The sequence below is a fragment of the Scardinius erythrophthalmus genome, assembly GCF_964197995.2.
Source record: "Scardinius erythrophthalmus genome assembly, chromosome: 22".
Lineage (NCBI taxonomy): Eukaryota > Metazoa > Chordata > Actinopteri > Cypriniformes > Leuciscidae > Scardinius > Scardinius erythrophthalmus.
The window spans coordinates 20,759,933-20,780,236 of record NC_138242.1 but is presented as its reverse complement, the minus strand read 5'-3'; the positions used below and the strand labels follow the sequence as shown (position 1 = coordinate 20,780,236).

The 20,304-nt window shown below is 37.0% G+C and overlaps 1 protein-coding gene across 2 annotated transcripts in view; it reads left to right on the top strand.

The window, feature by feature from the left end:
- The first annotated feature begins 61 nt into the window (after window positions 1–61).
- ctdspla (CTD (carboxy-terminal domain, RNA polymerase II, polypeptide A) small phosphatase-like a) overlaps window positions 62–20,304 on the top strand; it is a 43,163-nt gene continuing 22,920 nt past the window's right edge. For both annotated transcript variants that reach the window (XM_081353373.1, XM_081353372.1), the window contains exons 1-2: window positions 62–547; window positions 19,476–19,633. In XM_081353373.1, the coding sequence (XP_081209499.1) occupies window positions 475–547; window positions 19,476–19,633 (231 nt within the window). In that variant the 5' untranslated portion in view covers window positions 62–474. The remainder of the gene's footprint in view (window positions 548–19,475; window positions 19,634–20,304) is intronic.

The following is a 20,304-nucleotide window of genomic DNA, read 5'->3' as shown; positions in this document are numbered from 1 at the left end:
CCCACTTTTTTTTGACAGTGTGCCTGATATCAAGTAAAAGTAACTGTAGGGTTACCTTACCATGGTACATTTTTCTAAAGGGTAGTTTCACACGGTCAAACCATGTGTGTGCGCGCGCACACACACTTATACACACACATACACACACTGAGAGAAGGAGAGAGAAAGAGCGGCTGCAGATTTAGACTCTTTGTTATTACACACTCTGTCACTGATGATCTCCATAGACTTGATTTTACACGAGGGCTGAAATGTCGCCGATTGCCGTCATCTGACTGGAGCATATCGTCTTGCATCGATCGCCGTATGACCATGAAGTGTGTGTTGTATGTTTATGTGGATGCGGTGGTGTAAGATCGTGTGCGGTGAATGGTGCGTCTGCCATCTGGACTCACTCCGCTAGCTCGCTAGCATCAGGCTAGCTGAAAATTATCAAAACATAAAGTGACTGAGGAGGAATAAAATCCCGTTTCCATGGACAACACGTCCATCATTACCCAGGTAGCAAATCCAAAGGAGGAAGAGATCCTTTCTTGTCAAGAAAAAGGTAAGGCGATAGGCGCCTGCTTATGTGACTGGATGTTGGATGTTTTTGTTTTGACAGCGGAATCACTGCGGCTTTGCTGTTGATGCTCTTAAGATTTTATTAATCCATAAGATTATAACGACTAATGATTTTTTTTTAAATTGTAATATTTTATTATAAACAATAATTTATTATTATTAATGTTTTATATTATTGACGTTTTTTTAATTGGAAATCAAAACTAAAATACAGAATAAAATGTATTATTATTATTATTTTTTTTCAATGTATGGTTCTCAGCTTCTGACTGAGAATCTCAAAACAAGTGTTTCCAGAAGTGCCTTCTGTTCGTGGTTTTAAGCAACAATGTATTTAACATGGATGCACTGTACTCGCTCACAGTTATTTCCCTAAGCATCAATCTTAATGCTTGTGCTGGAGCCAGAGCCTCAATAAGCGGATCAAATTATTTAATGCCACTGAGCTTGAAATCAAAACACTGAACTTGCTTTGCCATTCAGATCCCAGTTTTTGTACCAATTTCTGCATTTCAAATGATAAACGTGCATTATTGTACCGCTCAGAAATCTCTTGAAAGCAATAACTGTGAATGAAAGAATCAGTTTAACTGCTACTAAACATATGATGTAATTTCAGTGAAAGAGGTGGATTGCTGCTGTCTAGTTTGGAAGGATTGGGTTAACAGTGAAGCTGAAATGTCTTAGTTAATATTCTCTTTGGATTTTGCAGTGCTTCTAAATAGATTTATTTTACTCAATGAGTTTGCCCAGCAAATCAATATCTCCTCCATCTTAGCACTTTCCCCAAGTGCTCTTGACACATTTTGAGTTGTTTTGGTCACCATCTGAAGCCTAATGCGGTTAAACCCCTTGTTTTTCTTGGGATTAAAACAATATGGTATCAAATGCTTATTGAATTCCGTAGCACTTCCGTGGAGCGTCAGGAAACAAACTCCTACTTATGCAGTTATCAGTGGCTTTTTATAATTGCTTCTTCATTTAAGTAGTTCTCAAGAGAGTGTTTAAACCCATGGAAGTCTTGTGCCTGCTTAAGTCAACACAACACGCACTAATGTGAGATGAAGTTATGAGATTACCTCAAATGAATTAATGCGAGTAAATAAATCACGTAAATTATTTTCATGTGGCTTTCGGCTGCTTTTCTGAGGATAACAACACAACATAAACATTTTACAGTCACTTAGAGCACAAGCAGATGGTAGCCCACATGTTGGAGGGCTTACTTGACGAGAGAGGAGCAGAAGGACGAGGTCTGGTTTTGGGAGGTAAAGCGCCCTCTCGCCGCTCCCCTGTCGGGAAGTTGGATCAGTTGACTGAGGATACCTCCACTATGAGAAGATCACATGACAAAGGAATCCCTCATGTCTTGATATCAGTATCAGTTTAACATACTTTTTGATTTAGGATGAGACAGGATGCCAGCTAAGCTGAAATTCTCCCTGTTAGATTCAGAGATGTTTCTCGCTGCAAAAATGTTGGCCTCTTATGCTCGGCTCCAGAGAATAAGTTCAACGCTCTGTTTGTCAGCCAGGCGTATTTTGTTTTTGCCATGAAGTGGTAAAGCAGTGGTCCTAAATAAATATTAATTTCAGCACAGCTATGTTTCAAGAACAGGAAAGCGCACACTCGCAAATCAAGCCATAGCTGCCAGCCTGCCACCTCTTATGGGAGTGAATGGACCCCTATAGCAACATTTTTTACATCATAGTAATTTTTTGAACAGATTTAATGTGATTGATGATTGAAAATAATGTCCTTTAAAGAAATATTCCAGGTTCAGTACAAGTAAAACTTAATCAACATAAAACTATTTCCACTTTGTTCTTCTTTTCTTCAAAAAAGTAGAAATCTGGGTTGCATTGAGACACACTGAAAGTGAATGGTTGAAATGGAAGCAATGACAGATTCTTTCTTCGCTATCGATGCATCTGAGTGGAATTGAAAAATTCGCCACCCAAGATAAGTCTATCGTTTTACGAGAAGATTGAGTTGACATTTTAATTAAAAAAGGGTAAAAAAAGTGAAAAATTAAACATTTCCATGTAGTGCAGCAGATTAATGGAGGAATCGTTCACAATAAGATCACTAACATGCATTTTGTAAATAGATATGGTGAATCAACAAATCATGAATTATTTTCATGATTTGTTATCACAACTTTTAATCTTTTGTCAAATCAACTTAGTATGTGGTTCAGATAACATAATATTTTGAGTTTCTATTTATTAAACCAATCTCTTTGTTGTATTAACTCAATTTTTTAATTTCAATGAACTCAAAATTTTAAGGCAACCAGGTAACTTACTTTTTTAAGTTAAACCAACAATAATTTTTTACAGTGTGACATTCTCACTGTTTATATAGTGTAGCCATGATGTGTAAAATTCAAATAAATAAAAATTGATTATTTAAAACAACTTTACAGTTCAAATAATACAGAAGTTTTAACAGAATTATTATTGTAAGTGCCCTGTATGCTTCACATTTCTGTTTTTAAAACCTCCAATCGCATCTACTTCCATGTTGAAATTAAGTTTTTAGATGAAATGAAGTCCATTGAGGTGGGCACCCACTGACATTTCATATAATAAATGTATTTACTTTGCTTGATGCAGCAAGAACACCACTTATGATTTTGCATGGCCAGGAATTCCCATCTCTGCTTTTGATATTCAGAGCTTTCTTTGAGATTGCATTTAAAGAATCTCATTGAAAAGATGCCACTGTCTCTCATCTACAGCTAAAAAAAAGGATAATGAAGCATAGCTTTCAAAGTTTGTCATGCAGAAACACAACCTTCCCTTTCCAAAACGAAGCTTTGCACACCGGTCCCCCTCGTATACGGTGTAAAACTCTCCTAACCCAGTGGCCTTGGATGTCGGCCACACTTGCTGAATATTTCAAACCAGATGGGGCTATTTTCAGAAACCTATCGGTTTCATTGTAAGCAAAGAAGCATCTGACAAATGCCTGTCGTGTTTTGAGTGCGGCGCTGGTGTTTGTGCTTATAGAGTGCACCTTTATGCATAATGTATTGAGTTTAATGAAGTTGACATTGGAATCTTATTGCTGAGGGTTTCGGGACAAACACCGTCACAGGTGATAAAGCGAATCCAATCGTAGATGCACGTGATGGATGAGGTAGAGACTTTTAGGGCTTGTTAAAAGCTTTTTACCCTTTAGTCTCTAAGAGAAATAGTCAAGGTTAGGTCTCCTTCCACTTTATTTGGGAATATGCTCTCATTTTGCATTCTTGTTGCAATCTTAGCCTCGCATACCGAATGCGGTCGGGTGTACAGTCTGGAGGCCTTTTTTGGTCTCTGAGTGAGTGTGCAGCAAATTACAAATATGTGCTCATAATTCCAGTTGATTAGAGTACACATTATGTTTGTTTGCGAGGCATGAGGGCTTGTTTTGTCAGTCCACAAAAACTCATAGCATAAGCGCTAGGGAATTGGCCGGGCCAGCTAATGTCAGGAAGCACATGATGACATCATACAATCAGCATGAAACACTATTATCCAACCAACTGTATAAACAACCCCTGTATCATCCATCTGTGGTTGACATGCAGTCTGTTTGGATTGCTTCATGCAAATTATGGATTATATTAGCTTTATGCAGGCATGGATTGTGATGAGGGAAAGCAGTTTATTTAGATTTTTTCGTTTATGGATGCACTGATATTAAAATTAGACTGTATTGTGCATATAAATAAAAACTAAAAATGACTCATTTTAAATAGAGAATTTAGGCATCAGAACATTATAATGTATAATAGCCTATGAAAAAGGAATATTTATTTTGTGATTTGCTAAAGATTACATTTAACAGTATTACATTATTATTGCTTTTAAAGATGAACTATAACTGAGTGTTCGATAATGGCAAAGGTAATTTAAATGTAAAAATTAAGGGTTAATGAGCATACACAACGATTAAATATTCAATATCAAACAATACCGATAAATTAAACAAAACTCTAATATCGGCCAAATACTATAGCCTATATACATTGTGCATCCCTCTTCATATATGTAATTCTCTTATGTTCACTTAGGCTGCATTTATTTGATCAAAAAAACAGTAAAAGCAGTAATATTGTGAAATACTGTATAACGGTTCAAAATAACTGTTTTCTATTTGAATATTTTTTTTAAATGTAATTAATTTAATCCTGTGATGTCAAAGCTGAATTTTCAGCATCATTACACAGTCTTCAGTGTCACATGATCCTTCAGAAATCATTCTAATATGCTGATTTGCTGCTCAAGAAACATTTCTTATTTTTATCAATGTTGTGCTGCTTAATATTTTTGCAGAAACTGTGATACATTTTCTTTCAGGATTCTTATATGAATATAACATTCAAAAGAACAGTATTTATTTGAAATAGAAATCTTTTGTAATGTAAAAGTCTTTACTCTTTACTTCTTATTTTATATACTGTCTCAGAAATAATTCCTCTTCTTTAAAGCCACAGCCATACACATTCATACGGACGTCTATGATTAATTTAGATGGGGACATATTTGACAGTGAGATGCCCACATTATTATTGAGGAGACATTATAAAGATGCCTCTGGCTTCCCCCATCATGCTTTGCTCTCTATAAATAGCATATTGGAACATGACGTGCTAATAGAGTTCAAAAGGAAGAGTTTCCCTGGCTATCCCGAGGCTACAGATACATTCCCACGTGCGATGGGATTGAATTTAATCGAATTCACTGTACTGTGTTGCATTGCTGCTGAACTGACCAGCTTTGCTCTAATAAGTCTTAACTCTGTCAGGAATCATTGGATGAGCCGTTTACCTTAATCAGATTAGCAAGTGTCTGAGCGAAGATGTTTATCCCCACACCGCTCACATCGTCAGCCAATTAGAAGCTGCCTGGCTCCTCCTACAGAATCAGATTTCAACACGGGAGAGCACCAACGTTGTGGTCCTTATGCAATATGGATTTGTCGCCTTGCTCAATAGCAAAAGGATGTTTGACCTCCTAATTCTCAGTTTAAACATTAGTTCCTGCAGAAATACCAAAACGTTGTGTTCTATAGTTTTTAATAAGAAGCATGATCATCGGGCTACTGGCCATTGATAAGCCTGTCATCTACTACCGGCTAAACTTCATGTTTAAACCTGCTGGACAGACTAAAACTCTTCCATTTCCACCTAAAGTTGGCGTGACGTATCTTGATCTTCAAGCAGAATTTTTTAACAATGAACTGTAAATCCACAAATCTGATGAAGTTTGCATCATTGATTCTGTTATTTTTTTTCTGTGTGCAACTGTGAAGCTTTTTTGAAACAATCTGAATTGTATAAATCGATATTAATGAAGGCAACAGGGAGATCTTGGAGGCTTGGAGAAGGAGATGCATCTGTTGAGATGCAGAAGCTTGTGAGAAACGGTCCGCACTAAATCAGACCCACCATCAGGAGCCTCAGAGGTATTTATTCTCTTCCTAAGACGCTCTTCCTCTCTTTAATTGTTAATGTCATCTCTGAAGATGCCGTCTGTGGATTTGTGGCTTCTGGAAGGCTGATGGAGGTGTTGAAAGGAAGCTGAGGAGATTGTTGGCAGTCAGAGTAGCCAGAAGTCATGAGGGTCAGATAGTGTGGGTGGGCTTCGCTTCCGCTTGTGTAATGATACTCACTGGCACCATCCTGAGTTCTTCATTTGATGGCGCTGGGTGTGTGTTAATGTGTTAGTATATGTTATCTTAGTGTGAATGTGTGAAATACTATGTTTCTCTCAGTCTTAGGTTTTCTGTGTTTAGCTCCTCTGTAGACTCTAAGAGTAGCAGTATAAATTTGTGATTCAGCATATGTTTGTGCTTGTTGTGTTATTTATGCAGCAGATCTCTTGAGCTTTGTTTGAGCTTTACTTCTGGTTTGTTTTGGACCGAATGCTAATCATCATTCCAGCTGCAATAGTACAAGGCATTCGGTACCAGAAATACTGTATTTTCATAAATATGTATTTTCAACAAAATATTCAATAATGATTTTTATTTTATAATTTTTATATATATTAATGTTAAGTTATGTTTTATTTAATTCACTTTTGACAAAAATATTATTCTTTTTTTAGAATATAATGAAAAAAATACTAATCACTTATTTATACATACACATTTATTAGATGTTTCAAATAGCAATAATTTGCAGTAACTCAATAAAACTTTTTTTAAGGAATATCACTATTTTTGTTCTATAATTAAAATAGTTTTAATATTAAATGTAAACCTTTGTTGTGCAGCACTTTGTTTACCAATTAAAAAAAAAATAATTTTAAATGGTTTGTTTTTATGCCTTCCTTTTATTACCACTCTTTTGATAATACATTTTTATTAAATCATAAATCCAGAAAAAAAAAAATAAATCTGGAAAAAAAATCTGAAAGAATAAAACATTTTACAGAGCCCTATTATTTAAAAAAAATTGAACGAGTTATTAAATTGTTCATGATCTATGAATTCAACTGATAAGACATGCTTTTTGCTTATTCATTTAATTAAACATTTAAACACTGAATACAGAAAATCAATACAAAAAACACTGAATTTGGGAAAAAATAAAAAGAAATGTGTTACACTTTTGATAAATTGTTGCAAGTTTCATGATTTCGTTGAATTAGACATGCTTTTTGATGACAAAAATTTCATGTAACCATTAAAATGCAGAACAATTAAACCTAAAAAATGAAATTGGGGAAAAATATATATATAATAAATAATATATTAATAAACAGTGACAAAACACAACAAATAAATGTATTTGTTGCTGTTGCTTTGTATATTTATTTATTTTTTATTTATATCTTATATACATTATGTGTATCTTATTTGTATATCTTTATTTTTTATTTTACTATCTGTGTACTGTTGTTGTCTCTGTACTGGAAGCTTCTTCTGTCACCAAAACAAATTCATTGTTTGTGCAAACATACTTAGCAATAAAGCTCTTTCTAATTCTGATTCTGAAAACTAAAATGGATTTCATAGGGCCTTACAGTTTTCTTTTATGTCCACAACATATTGACTTATCCAAGTCTATTTTAACAGGATGACTTTCCATTATATGTTAATGTTAATCGTCATCGTCATAACTGCATAATTCAATTATTGTACCTTGTTTTCACAGTGGCAGAAACAGCCGTTTCCTCCAGTGGAGAGAGTCTAAATTTTAGACCTACCGACCTTGGCTCTGTGGGCAGTCAGCGGTCCCCTGGGATCAGAATGGTTCTCTCTGTGAATGTGTTTTAAACTGGGTATAATTACGGTGGCCCAGTAGTTTACAACACAACGAAATTTAAAAAGCAACAAAATGAATCCACAACACAACAGAAATGAGCCACAACACAACGGAAAATGTACAACACAATATAGAGTCGTCAATCTTAATATATCAATACCACGATTACTTTTAACAGTATCATCGACATAAAATATTACTTACATCACCTACATGAATTATAGCTGCGTATTTGAATTAACACATGTCGATATACAATGGTTAGCTACATACTGTTAAAACTAATTGTGGTGTTGTTGATATATTTTTTAGACTGCTGACTCTATAGAACAGTGGCATGGAAAACTAACTTTATCGCAGTCTGAGAGCCCTCTAGTGGTCGGAAACATTTCTGTTGTGTTGCGACTTTATTTCGTTGTGTTGTACATTTTCCGTTGTGTGGTGGCTTATTTCCATTGTGTTGTTCATTTTCCGTTGTGTTGTGAACTTATGTTTGCTTTCTAAATTTCGTTGTGTTGTGCACTTCTGGGCCACCGTATATAAATGCTCAAGTTCACTCTATTAGCTGAGGGGAAATAGTGGCAACAGGAGATTGAGGCAGGCTGGGACATGACCAAAGCATGCTCTGATGATGTTGACACCATTTCAAGCACTGCTGCCTTTTGAATCAGATCACTTTAAACTGGCAGATCTGTGGTGGAAGGTTAAAGTACTCACAGCCTCCTACACTCCAATCTACTGTTTTTTTATAGATGCTTGCCATGGCAAGCGTCAATATTATTATAGCTCATACTTCTAAAGTTAGAGCTTTGATCTTTGGTGTGTGTGCCTTCCCACACCTTTGTGCTATAGACATGAATGAAACCTCAAACCATTTGGATTGTTGAAGAGAGGTGTGCTATTATTTTTATAACCTGTCTTATTTTCCTGGTGGGCAATGAAATGGACAAAAAAAAACCCTTACATTTCAGAAGAGACCTGAGCCATTTCTAGAGACCAGAATATCATAGAGACTTAAAGAAGTCTCATAGCAACATGCTTAAAAACACCCAGAATACCTTTTGCATAGCAACACCCTGGCAACCATCCACAACACCTTAATAGTGGCAGCAGGTTTTGAATGGTCAAGCCCACTCACATTTTGTTCTTTTGATTTTGGCCAATAAGCAACAACCCAGAACATCATAGCAACCACATAGAAACATGCTAAAACTCTCTGAATACCATAGCAACTGCATAGCATCACCTTGGCAACAATCCAAAACACACTAGCAAAGTGGTGGAAGGTTTTGAATGGTCAAGCCCACTCACATTTGCTACTTTTGATTTTGGCCAATAAGCAACCTGCCAAAAAATCCTGGCAACCACATAGCAGCACTGATTTGCCATAGTGTGATTATTTTTATTCCTTTCTATGTAAAGCACTTTTAATTGCCCATAGTGTATGAAATGTGCTATATAAATAAACTTACCTTGCCTTGCCTTGCCAACATGCTAAAAGGCAGTCAGAATATCTTAGCAGCTGCATAGCAACACTTTGGCAACAATCCAGAACACACTAGCAAAGTGGAGGAATGTTTTGTATGGTCAAGCCCACTCACATTTTCTTATTTTGATCTGGACCAGTAAGCAACCACCCAGAACATTCTAGCAACCACAAAGCAGCAGTCTAAAAGACAGTCAGAATATCTTAGCAGCTGCATAGCAACACCCTGGCAACCATCAATAAATTAGCAACTTGGGAACGATTTTATATGGTCGCTCAATCCCACTTACATTTTCTTATTTTGATCTGGACCAGTAAGCAACCACCTAAAACATCCTAGCAACCACATATCAATGTTTTAAAACCACTCAGAATGTCTTAGCAGCTGCATAGCAACCATCCATAACACACTAGCAATGTGGCATCAGGTTTTATATGGTTCATGCAATTAACGTTTTCTTCAGAAATTCTCCAATTCAAATTCAGATCACCTGCTCATAAATGCCAGCATATGCACTACCCACTAGGCCACGTCTCCCACTAATTTACCAGTTTTAATGCTTTTCCTAAATGTAATGACTGACATCAGAATATAACAGAATATCTAGTCAAGTCTAGTGCACGTGTGTGTCTCTAGGTCTGTAAAACGATGCCATTCTGTATGAAATCTGAGAGTCTCTGTTGAGTCTTCAAAGTGAAGGGTGAACTACATTTAACGGTGAGCTTATCTCCTGAGAGATGTGTAAAGTGGAACAGTGGTGCTGTAGGGAAATGTTTGTGTGTGGAAACGACATGATTACCTGCTTTCAGCAACAGTAACCTGCAAATGACCACTGACATTCTTTGAGTTGAATAACGGGGACGCCCTGCCAAATTTAGATACGATATTCTGTATTCCAGTCATGGGGAATTCAACCGCCAATCCAAGCACTTTTATTTGCATAAAAATCAACTTACAGGCACACGTCTCTTTGTAAGACTGTCATTGTCACCAGCGTGCCCTTTTCGCATCAGTCCCGAGAGATGCCTGGATCAGATGCTAACGTCAGAATCAGAAAGACAGAGACAGAGCACGAAACATATTGTGTGCAGTAGTCCTACATCTGCTATCTTCAGTCTTTTTTCTCCCTCCCACCTCATCTGCTCTGCCTCTGCTTTTTCCAAAACAACGTGGGACGTGTTGTGTAACAGGGCTGAATAGTCTCATCTCTCTTATTATTTTCAGCGACTAATTCCACCGCGTCTGTCACATCCTTGATTTCTTCAGCTGCAGTAACGTGGCCGCAGGGTCCGGAAGGGTCTCGTCAACAACGCGATACATCACAAACTCACATGAGAGATGAGTTCTTCATACCACCCCAACACTGTCACTACCAAGCAGTTTGGGGAAAAGATCAGATCATTCACTTTATTGTTTGTAGGGGTTATAAGCAGTACATTCTCATATTCCCACCATATATGCTCCATAGATGTAACAAAGTTCAAGTTCAGGGAAGGAGGAGGCGGGAATCGGCGAACATTAAACGTAACTTTAATGACAAAATAAACATAAACGACAAAACGAAAGTCCCTCACAGAAGACAAAAGCACCAACATAAATGTCCCATGCCTGGTCCTCCCCTTTGCACTGTCGTCACTCCTCCTTTTATCCTTCCGGAGTTCCTCCGTGTGACTCGAGACCGGTGTGGCGCACAGGTGCCACTGGCATCACTCCGTTCCCACTGCTCTCGACCCCGCACTGCTTGCCCCATACCCCCATCACCCTTCGCAGGTCAGGGGGCATTCACGAAACTGCGCTTTACTCCTCGTCATGGCGGCTGCAGCACCTGGGGGTAAGGACAGACAAAGCGAGAGAAAGGAGATGGAAGGAGGATTAGGGATAGAGGGGAGAGAGGAAAAGATAGAAAACTAATTCTGGGCCCAGTTCCCAGAACAAACTGCCGGCCCTCAACCAGCTGAGAGGCCGTCACTCGCGGTGCCATGCGATGGTACTGGATGCTCCTCTGTATATGGCATAGACAGTATATAAACTGGACACAGCGACCCCATAGGTTTCAACGGAGAAAAGTGAAGCAAATTAGAAGCACTCGCTTCCTGATGGCTGAGCGTACTGCGCAGACTCAAACTGAGCTTGACGACGTAGATGTGACGTGAGCAGCCTGTCTGACAGTTGTAAGTCTTCTAGTAGCGGTGCCAAGAGAAATCTGAATCATTCCCTTCCGAATCTTGCAGAGACGGAGAGTGTGAGTAGGAGCTGTCCATGAGCTAGGAGCAGGAGCAACTTTATGATTCTCTATGGGCTTCTCCCTTGACTTTATCGGACTTTATGCCTCCACGATTGACTGCGAGCTTCTCTTCCTGTCTATACGGTAATTTCTAGAGAGTCGCGTGGTAATCGTTAGCCTGCTTTTACAAAAACTGCTTCTACGGGGCCATAACGTAAGATACAATGTTTTATACATTGTCGTGTTTCTTTAGAAATAAACAATGGACAAATGGAGTCTTTAAACACCTCAGATGTAAAGTTATTCGCTGTCAAAGTGACGCCAAAATGAATGGGAGTCAATTGAATGATAACAGCAGGTGATGGCTTGTTAGCCAATGGCGGCCCCCGGGGTGGTACGGAATTCGAGAGCTCGATTACACCCCTGGCATACGGCTTTCTACTCCTCCACCCCCTGGTGGACAACGACGGCTCCTTCAGCTACGGTTGCCTGTCAGCAAGCCCCCCGTTCCCTCACTCTGCCTGCTCCTCTCCATCATTGCGGACCCACAGCTCTCGGCCCCATTAAAACGAAAAAGAATGTGTATGTTTTAAGGCTGTCATATTGGATAAAAGACTCCTTAGCCTTCTCAGACTTCAAACACTAGAATTCCTCTTTTTCCTTGTCTCGCTCAATGCATTGTAAAATGAATAGTTTCCTGACAGATCATTCTTCTTTTTGTCCTTTTGCTTGTTAAAACATTGTGTAAGGCAGTGGAACGAAACATTGAATTGTAGTTATGCTGTACCAAGTCTTACCTCATATATTTGTATTTTAAGGCACACCTGGTCCAGCCAGGATAAGCAACTCCCTGCCTCAAGGTGATGTCTTTGAGTCGGTTCATCATGCTACAATCCTCTTTGCCCTCACAAAGCCCTCAAACATAAGTGCTAGTTATCTCCAAAGCAAAACAAGTACTTTGATACTGATCATTGGTAATGCCCACAAGAGGCTTCAAACAAGTGCTTACTTGACATCACAGTAAGAGGCGGCAATTGTTTCCTTATCAAAAACAACTAACCGATACTGTACCCTGCACAGCTTACAGCACCATGGTAAAATAAAATATTATTTTCAATTTTAGCTGAGTTTAGAATTGAATGTGATGAGACAAGGTCACAGGATTAGTAATACAAAGTAATACAATAAATAGACACTTTCTAAATAAATGTGTGTAAGTTCTTTGTTGATTGCACTCAAAACAAACAGCCTGACCAGTGTAGTAAGTTCTTTTAATCATTCAGTCAAAAGGCTTACAAAGTCCAGTTTCATTCCATTCCAATTCCAGTTGAATTATAGTATGGATTAGGAGATGCAGACATGAAAAACATCCTTGTAGACATTACAGGAATAGTTTATTTTGGGGAATTTTGGTCTTCGTCAGTCGGCTGTCTCGCCTTTGTGATGTCCTCTGGTTTACATCATCCTAACTGACTTGAGACCGACAATGTGATCAGCACAGCGAATATGCAAACATTTAAAAACCCATGATGTAAGACATGGATCTTCACTTCTCATCTGGCTGATTAGGGAAGAAATCAGCCTGAGGGAATGGTTTGAGTAAGATAATACAGTGTAGAGGATGTATATACAGTTAATCTCTTTCTCATTTTTCCTCGTTCGGATCAGCTTTTAGAACAAGACCGCAAACAGATTTGTGAACTTGTTTTTTATTAGCCTTGTTACCTTTGTTTGCTCACAGTGGACTGAGCTTCTTAATTATTAAAGCAACAGCTGAGCGTACGTTTGATGCTTTAACCGGCCCTTGCTTCTCTCTGTTTCTGTATTCCTCTCTTATTTAACCTTTCCCCCATTTCCTTTACGCCACTCTCCCCTCACAATCACACTGACTACAGCCAGTTCTGACCCCTGTAATGAAGCTGGGGGTCTGTGTTCTTTGCAGATGGGCAGTTTTCCACGCTTTGGGTCAGAGGGTTATTATCTCTTCCTGTCAGGAATGTCAGGAATTTCCTCTGCTTTCCTCTTTCGACTGTGAAAGCAAAGAGGCCGTGCCCACCCATGTGACCGCTCTGCATCGGATTACCTCACTCGCAGGCTGTGGGAATGGTCTGCGCACGATGAAAACAAAGCTTCAGCCAGAGTTCCATTCGCTAAGCTGGAAACTGCAGTATGAATTTGTCTTTGCGACTCTTGATTTGCATATTGCGATTCCCTGTGCAATTCTGTTTTTGTGCATTGTGATTTACCAGAAAGATAGCTGTCAATCAAACATCAGCATTTTCAGACCGTCAGGGTTTTTATCTCTACACTCATCCTGTCTCCTGTGGTAGCTAGGTTTGGGTATCGTTTGAATTTGAACAATTCTGATTCTTATTGATTCCAAGTTTTAATTCCAATGTGGTAAAAAAAATGAAGACATTTAGATATCAGACATATTTATTCTGTCTTTTTGCAAAATATTCTGTTGCAGCTGAATACCATGAACAAAAATCGAACACACTGGAATCGATAAATGGAATCGACATTTTTATTTTATAACAAGTATCCGATTCCCGACCTTAATTATTCGATTCCAGAACTGGATTCCCAACCCAATTGGTAGCTCTACTACACTCTAAAAATGCTTTGGCTCAACCAATCAAAATGAACACAGCAGCTTGCATTAATCTTTTTGAGTTAAGACAACTCAACCAACAAAGTAATTTTAAACTTAATTAAACTTAATTAAGTAAACTTAATTTTAGCATAAACAATTTTTTAGAAAAAAATTTATTAAATATCCAAATGACCATACTAATAATTATTATTATTATATTTTGATTATGATTCATAAAAATATTAAACAAAACAATACATTATTAATATTTAATGATAATATTAATATTATTAATACAAATATAAACATCTAGTATTTAACAATAATATTAATACAAATATAAACATCTAGTATTTAACAACAATAATAATAATTATAGTAATATTTGTATTTTGTTTTACAGTACAACTGTAAAATAACAGTTCTAATATTTATGGCTGTCTTAATTTCTTAATTTTCAAGTTCATACGTTTAACCATCAAGCTCTTAATGCTTCTCTTTTGTTGACAACAGTCGAATTATAAAAACTTTTTATTACACATTGGTAAAGATGGTTGGCACATGTTGCGTTCCCAAATGCATGTTATAAACTCAAACTGCAAATCATAACAATCAATAATTAAAGGTCATTCATATAATAGAAATCAGTCTGTTGATGGAAAACGTTCTTCTAAAATAATAAATAAAAAACAAAATTGCCACATGAGAATAGAATATGTCCTTTCATTTTAAAAGAACAGTCATATATGGTAAACACTATATTTTTATTATCATAGAGATACTATAGTTTTTATATTGAATTAATTTTGTTTCCAGTTTCGTTCTACTTTTAAATTTTTTTTTATTTGACATTTTTATTAGTTTGTTATTTTTTTAAATATGTCTGTAGTTTTTATTAATTTTAATCTCAGTTTTAGTTATTTTAGTACATCAAGTTAAACTAAATGCAGTTCATTTTATTAATGATGAATTTTGTATTTATTTTTTCAGTTTTGGTTATAGTTTTAGTTATCTATAATAACACTGGTAGAAAGATACAATTAATAGGCTACACAAAATAAATGCATTCAATAATAAAATATTTTTTTTTTTTATTATTCATATGCAACCAAGCCACTCTGAGATGCTGAGAACAAGAGCTGATTGTGCACAGCTATACACTCTGAGACATTTAATCAAATTGCAGCCTTTGCGATTTGCGATTTTAATCACGCTAAGCCATGTCGCGATTTCGGTATTTCGATTAATCGTGCAGACCTAATCACTACTTTGTTAGACAAATGATTGCATTTTAGTGAAGTGAGGTTGAATTTGAATAGAATACGCTGTAGCCGGGACAGCACCGCCATGCAAACTGACTCCAGCCACATTCCTGTGGTCAACCAGAGAATATGTTTTTAGATGGGTATGTTTGTATGAGTGCGTGTGGAGAAAACCCTGTTTGTGTTGGACGGATGGTTGTTCAGAGGGCTGGTGAAGGGTACAGGCTTCACTGCACTGGCCCACCTCCCTCCATCTCTCCTTCCCACCTGCATATTATTAGACTGCCGTGCAGGGCAGACGATCAAGGCGGGAAAATAGTCTCAAAATGGAGGCCCGGGAGGGAGGGATCGCACTAGAACGGTGTTTTGGGAATGTGAGCACAGAGGTTGGACTGCACCATTTGTTCTATGACAGACTGTGTATCTTCAGTAGACTTAGTTACTCATTATAATAAGCTTGAGAACTCTGTTCAAGAGTGTAGTTATGTTTTTAAATATAGTATTAAATCACCCTAGCATTTCTGTGTGGAAGGTTGTTCGGCTCGTTTGCGCTCGTTATGCCTCAGAGCTTGTCAACTGACAGGTAATTATAGTTAGATAGAAAATCAGAGGGTCTGGTGCCTCTGCCTCGGTCTTTGGTGACGCCCACACCATCTCTCAAATTAGTGTTGCACAAGTACATTACGATCTGTTTATAGACACTCCTTGTGCGACTGTTCTTTTATTTTTCTCAAAAATACCAAAAAAAATCTGTTTAATTAAATTTTTTTATTTTATTATTATTATTATTTGGGATGGTGCAAACCTTGTGTGACTGTTCCTTTATATAACACAATATATCATATTTTGCTGAGACTTGTCAAAATAGTCTATAGGCTAATCAGTGATCTGATCTCACATAGAGAATACATTTTTATAACGCTAATTTTAAGTTTCTATTCTCTTACTGTGTGAGAACAAATGAGGCAGTTGTGGAAATTGTTATTTATTAATATACTTTTTATTATCTTTTGCACATGTTTTTGACATTGCACTCATGTGGCATCAAGTTTAATTTTTTTTATTTATTTATTTTTTATAGTAATTTATAATGTAGTTAATGCTTCTTCCACCGAAACAAACTTTTGTTTTACATGACCATTTTCCATCAGCAGGGTTTTCTATAAGACCTCAATTTATGAATGACTTGTTATGGATTTGTCTTGGTATGTAAAATAAGCAGCATCCCCAAATATGCTGAATATTGTACACGTGGGCTCTCATACAATAAAGGACATTTGCTTTGTGACCGTATATACTGTAAAAAAAAGGTTAAATAAATAAATAAAATAAAAGGAACAAGACAAGGAAATTCCTGTTTTCCATAATCCCTCCCTTTTAAATCACACTGACTTCATATGTTGTGCAGTCACCTTATATAAAATATAAGCAGAAGTGGCCTGCTTGTTCTCATACAGGTGGTTAATAATGGCTTGGTTTGGGGATCATCATAAAGACTAATGTACTTGGGCTGGACTGAGTTCTTTGCTGTATCGGGCCACAGGAAGCGGATTTCCTCATCGTCTGATGCTCTCTGTGACCTTATGTGTTTTCCAATAGCAGTAATCAGACAGATGCTGTTAGCTATTACCCTAATGCTTCTTCCATTATGAGATTGAGACCCGCTTGGCTCACGGGTTGTATTTTTATTTAACCTTTATGTAAGGAGGTTTGACACGCTGAGATTTAAAAGCATTTGGACAAGACATACTGTACCTGGCCAAGACCAGCGATGGCACAAAAAGTTTGAGAGTTTATAAATGCAAATTGAATAAGTTATCCTATTTACCCCAGCTTAAATGAACAAATAATAGGCTGAACTACAAGTCTTCCTGCAAAAAACTGCTCTGTACTAGTTTCTGATTTAATGAAAGTGTATAATTGGTTGATTGTTACCACTTTAAGCTGCAGTAACAACAGACGCTTGGAGAGCACTTGGCCCTTACGACTGACCTGGATAACCTGAAACCCATTCTGTACCGTGCCAGTTTAACACGCAGCAGGTCACAAGACATCTAGACCGACATCTCAATCATCAGTGATTGAGCCTATTGTTACTCAATTTAAAAGGAAAAATATAAAATTTTCCAAAAGCTATTTTTCTCACCTCTTCTGTTTTGCCATACTTCTGCTGCTGCCAAGAGCGACCTGTTCTTCCAATAACAACTGGTCTGCCCTGCAGGCCTCATTAGATAACCTATAGAGAGCAAGTTTTTGTTATCCAGTCTTTTTCTCTGTTTATTACCCAGCAAGTCAACTGAAGTGCAACCAAGTAATGTGAGTTTGGAAATATTACGTATTTTTTGTTTTTTTAGTGCCGTTTTTGGGCAAATTATTTAAATAAAATATTTTGGGCAAAATATCATGCAAATATGTGCGCATACCCAGAATGTTATTATGAGATGGGCAAACGAGTTACTTCAAAAGGAAAGCTTTCGTTTTATTTTGTTTTTTTGCTTTTGGTTTTGCTTTTTGGTTTTGTGTTTTGCTTTTGGTTTTGTTTTTACTTTTTGTTTTGTTTATTGCTTTTTTGTTTTGCTTTTTTTATTGCTTTTTGTTTTGTTTTATTTTGAAAGGTTCTGCATTTATTTTGATTATTCTATTATTTTATTTTATTTGGTTTTTTGCTTTTGTTTTTGCTTTTGTTTTTGTTTATGGCTTTTTGGTTTGTTTTTTGTTTTTGTTTTTGCTTTTTTATTGCTTTTTGTTTTGTTTTATTTTGAAAGGTTCTGCATTTATTTTGATTATTCAATTATTTTATTTTATTTGTTTTGTTTTTTTTGCTTTTGTTTTTGCTTTTGTTTATTGCTTTTTGTTTTGTTCTTTGCTTTTTGGTTTTGTTTTTTTTATTGCTTTTTGTTTTGTTTTATTTTGAAAGGTTCTGCATTTATTTTGATTATTCTATTATTTTATTTTATTTGGGTTTTTTGCTTTTGTTTTTGCTTTTGTTTTTGTTTATGGCTTTTTGGTTTGTTTTTTGTTTTTGCTTTTTTATTGCTTTTTGTTTTGTTTTATTTTGAAAGGTTCTGCATTTATTTTGATTATTCTATTATTTTATTTTATTTGGTTTTTTTGCTTTTGTTTTTGCTTTTGTTTATGGCTTTTTGGTTTGTTTTTTGTTTTTGCTTTTTTATTGCTTTTTGTTTTGTTTTATTTTGAAAGGTTCTGCATTTATTTTGATTATTCAATTATTTTATTTTATTTGTTTTGTTTTTTTTGCTTTTGCTTTTGTTTTTGCTTTTGCTTTTGTTTTGTTTATTGCTTTTTGTTTTGTTCTTTGCTTTTTGGTTTGTTTTTGCTTTTTTTATTGCTTTTTCTTTGTTTTATTTTGAAAGGTTCTGCATTTATTTTGATTATTCTATTATTATTATTTTTTATTTTATTTTTTTGCTTTTGGTTTTGTTTTTTGCTTTTTGTTTAGTTTTTTGCTTTTTGTTTGTATTGTATATATTTTATTTTATTTTGACCCTTAACATCATACATATGTTTGCATAGCAACTATAAAGCGTTCACCTGATGTAACAGACTCGATTTCTTTTTCTAAAAGGATTTTAGACCCACTGCCATCAGCTTAACCATGTCTTCCTCACACAATCAGCATTTACAATGTCTGATTTGTGGGAGCTTTTAATGCTGGTTGTGTAAGTGTACTTGAGATATATTGCTGTTCAGGATGACGTGCAGTTGTATTCATGGAATGCAATCGCAGAACAGCAGGCGTGCAAGCGCAGGGGGCAAAGGTGACAGAGTCGTCCATGGAGACGCGTTCTGTGTACCATAATACACAAAAGGAGCTGTTTGCACACTTGTTCGGTCATGTGTGCTTTACACAGTAACCAATAAGCAAACTCCAACAGACCGTTGTTTTTTCACTCGTTACGACCTCCTTCGTGAATGTGCGCTGTATGCGAGGCCGGCGGGTTTTAAGTTACAGGGCAGGGAAGGTAAAGCCCCAGATGTTTTGAACAGTTTGTACATTGGAGTGACCAACGCGTGGTGTGTGTGTGTGTGTGTGTGTGTGTGTTTTTCTCTGTCACAGTCTCCCAGTCCAACAGCAGTTTAAAGAAACACAGGAACAGAAGTATCTTTAGTCCCTTCTTCTGCTGTTTCCGGGACTATAATGCAGAACCACCAGCCACCAACAACAAGACCTGCTCCCTCCCTCCACCTGCCGAGGAGAACAGCAGCCCTGCAAAGGTGAGGCCTCATGTATTTCTCTAACGGCACTTTTAACGGCGTGAAAATCTTCGGCACTGGATGCATGAAATTGGACAGTTTAGTTTATGCGTTTGAATTGCTAATGTTGTGTCAGCTCAGAATAACATGTCTGTTAGCAAACTTTGCTCATTTTCTCTCGGTTTAGCTGAGGTGTTTTTTTTTTTTCTTGTTTGTGAGCTGCGCCCGAATGCAGGCTCTGTGCACGCTGTTCCCGTGTCCATACCGCAAAGTTTTCCAGCTGTTCCGAACTCTGTGAACTCGCTGTGATGTTTACCATCCAGTTCTAGAAATGATGGGCCTGCTTCCTCGCACACACATTCTTCAGTTTCCACACACACGCGCACAAACACACACACACACATACACTCTCTCTCTCTCTCTCTCTCTCTCTCTCTCTCTCTCTCTCTCTCTCTCTCTCTCTCTCTCTCTCTCTCTCTCTCTCTCTCTCTCTCTCTCTCACACACACACACACACACACACACACACACACACACACACACACACACACACACACACACACACACACACACACACACACACAAACACACACACACATTCCTGAACTGGTTATTTAATTCCAATAAAATGTGTGTCTTTTGTGTCTACTTGCTGCCCAGTTTGTTCCTTCCCCTCTTTTTCTTTCTCTTCTT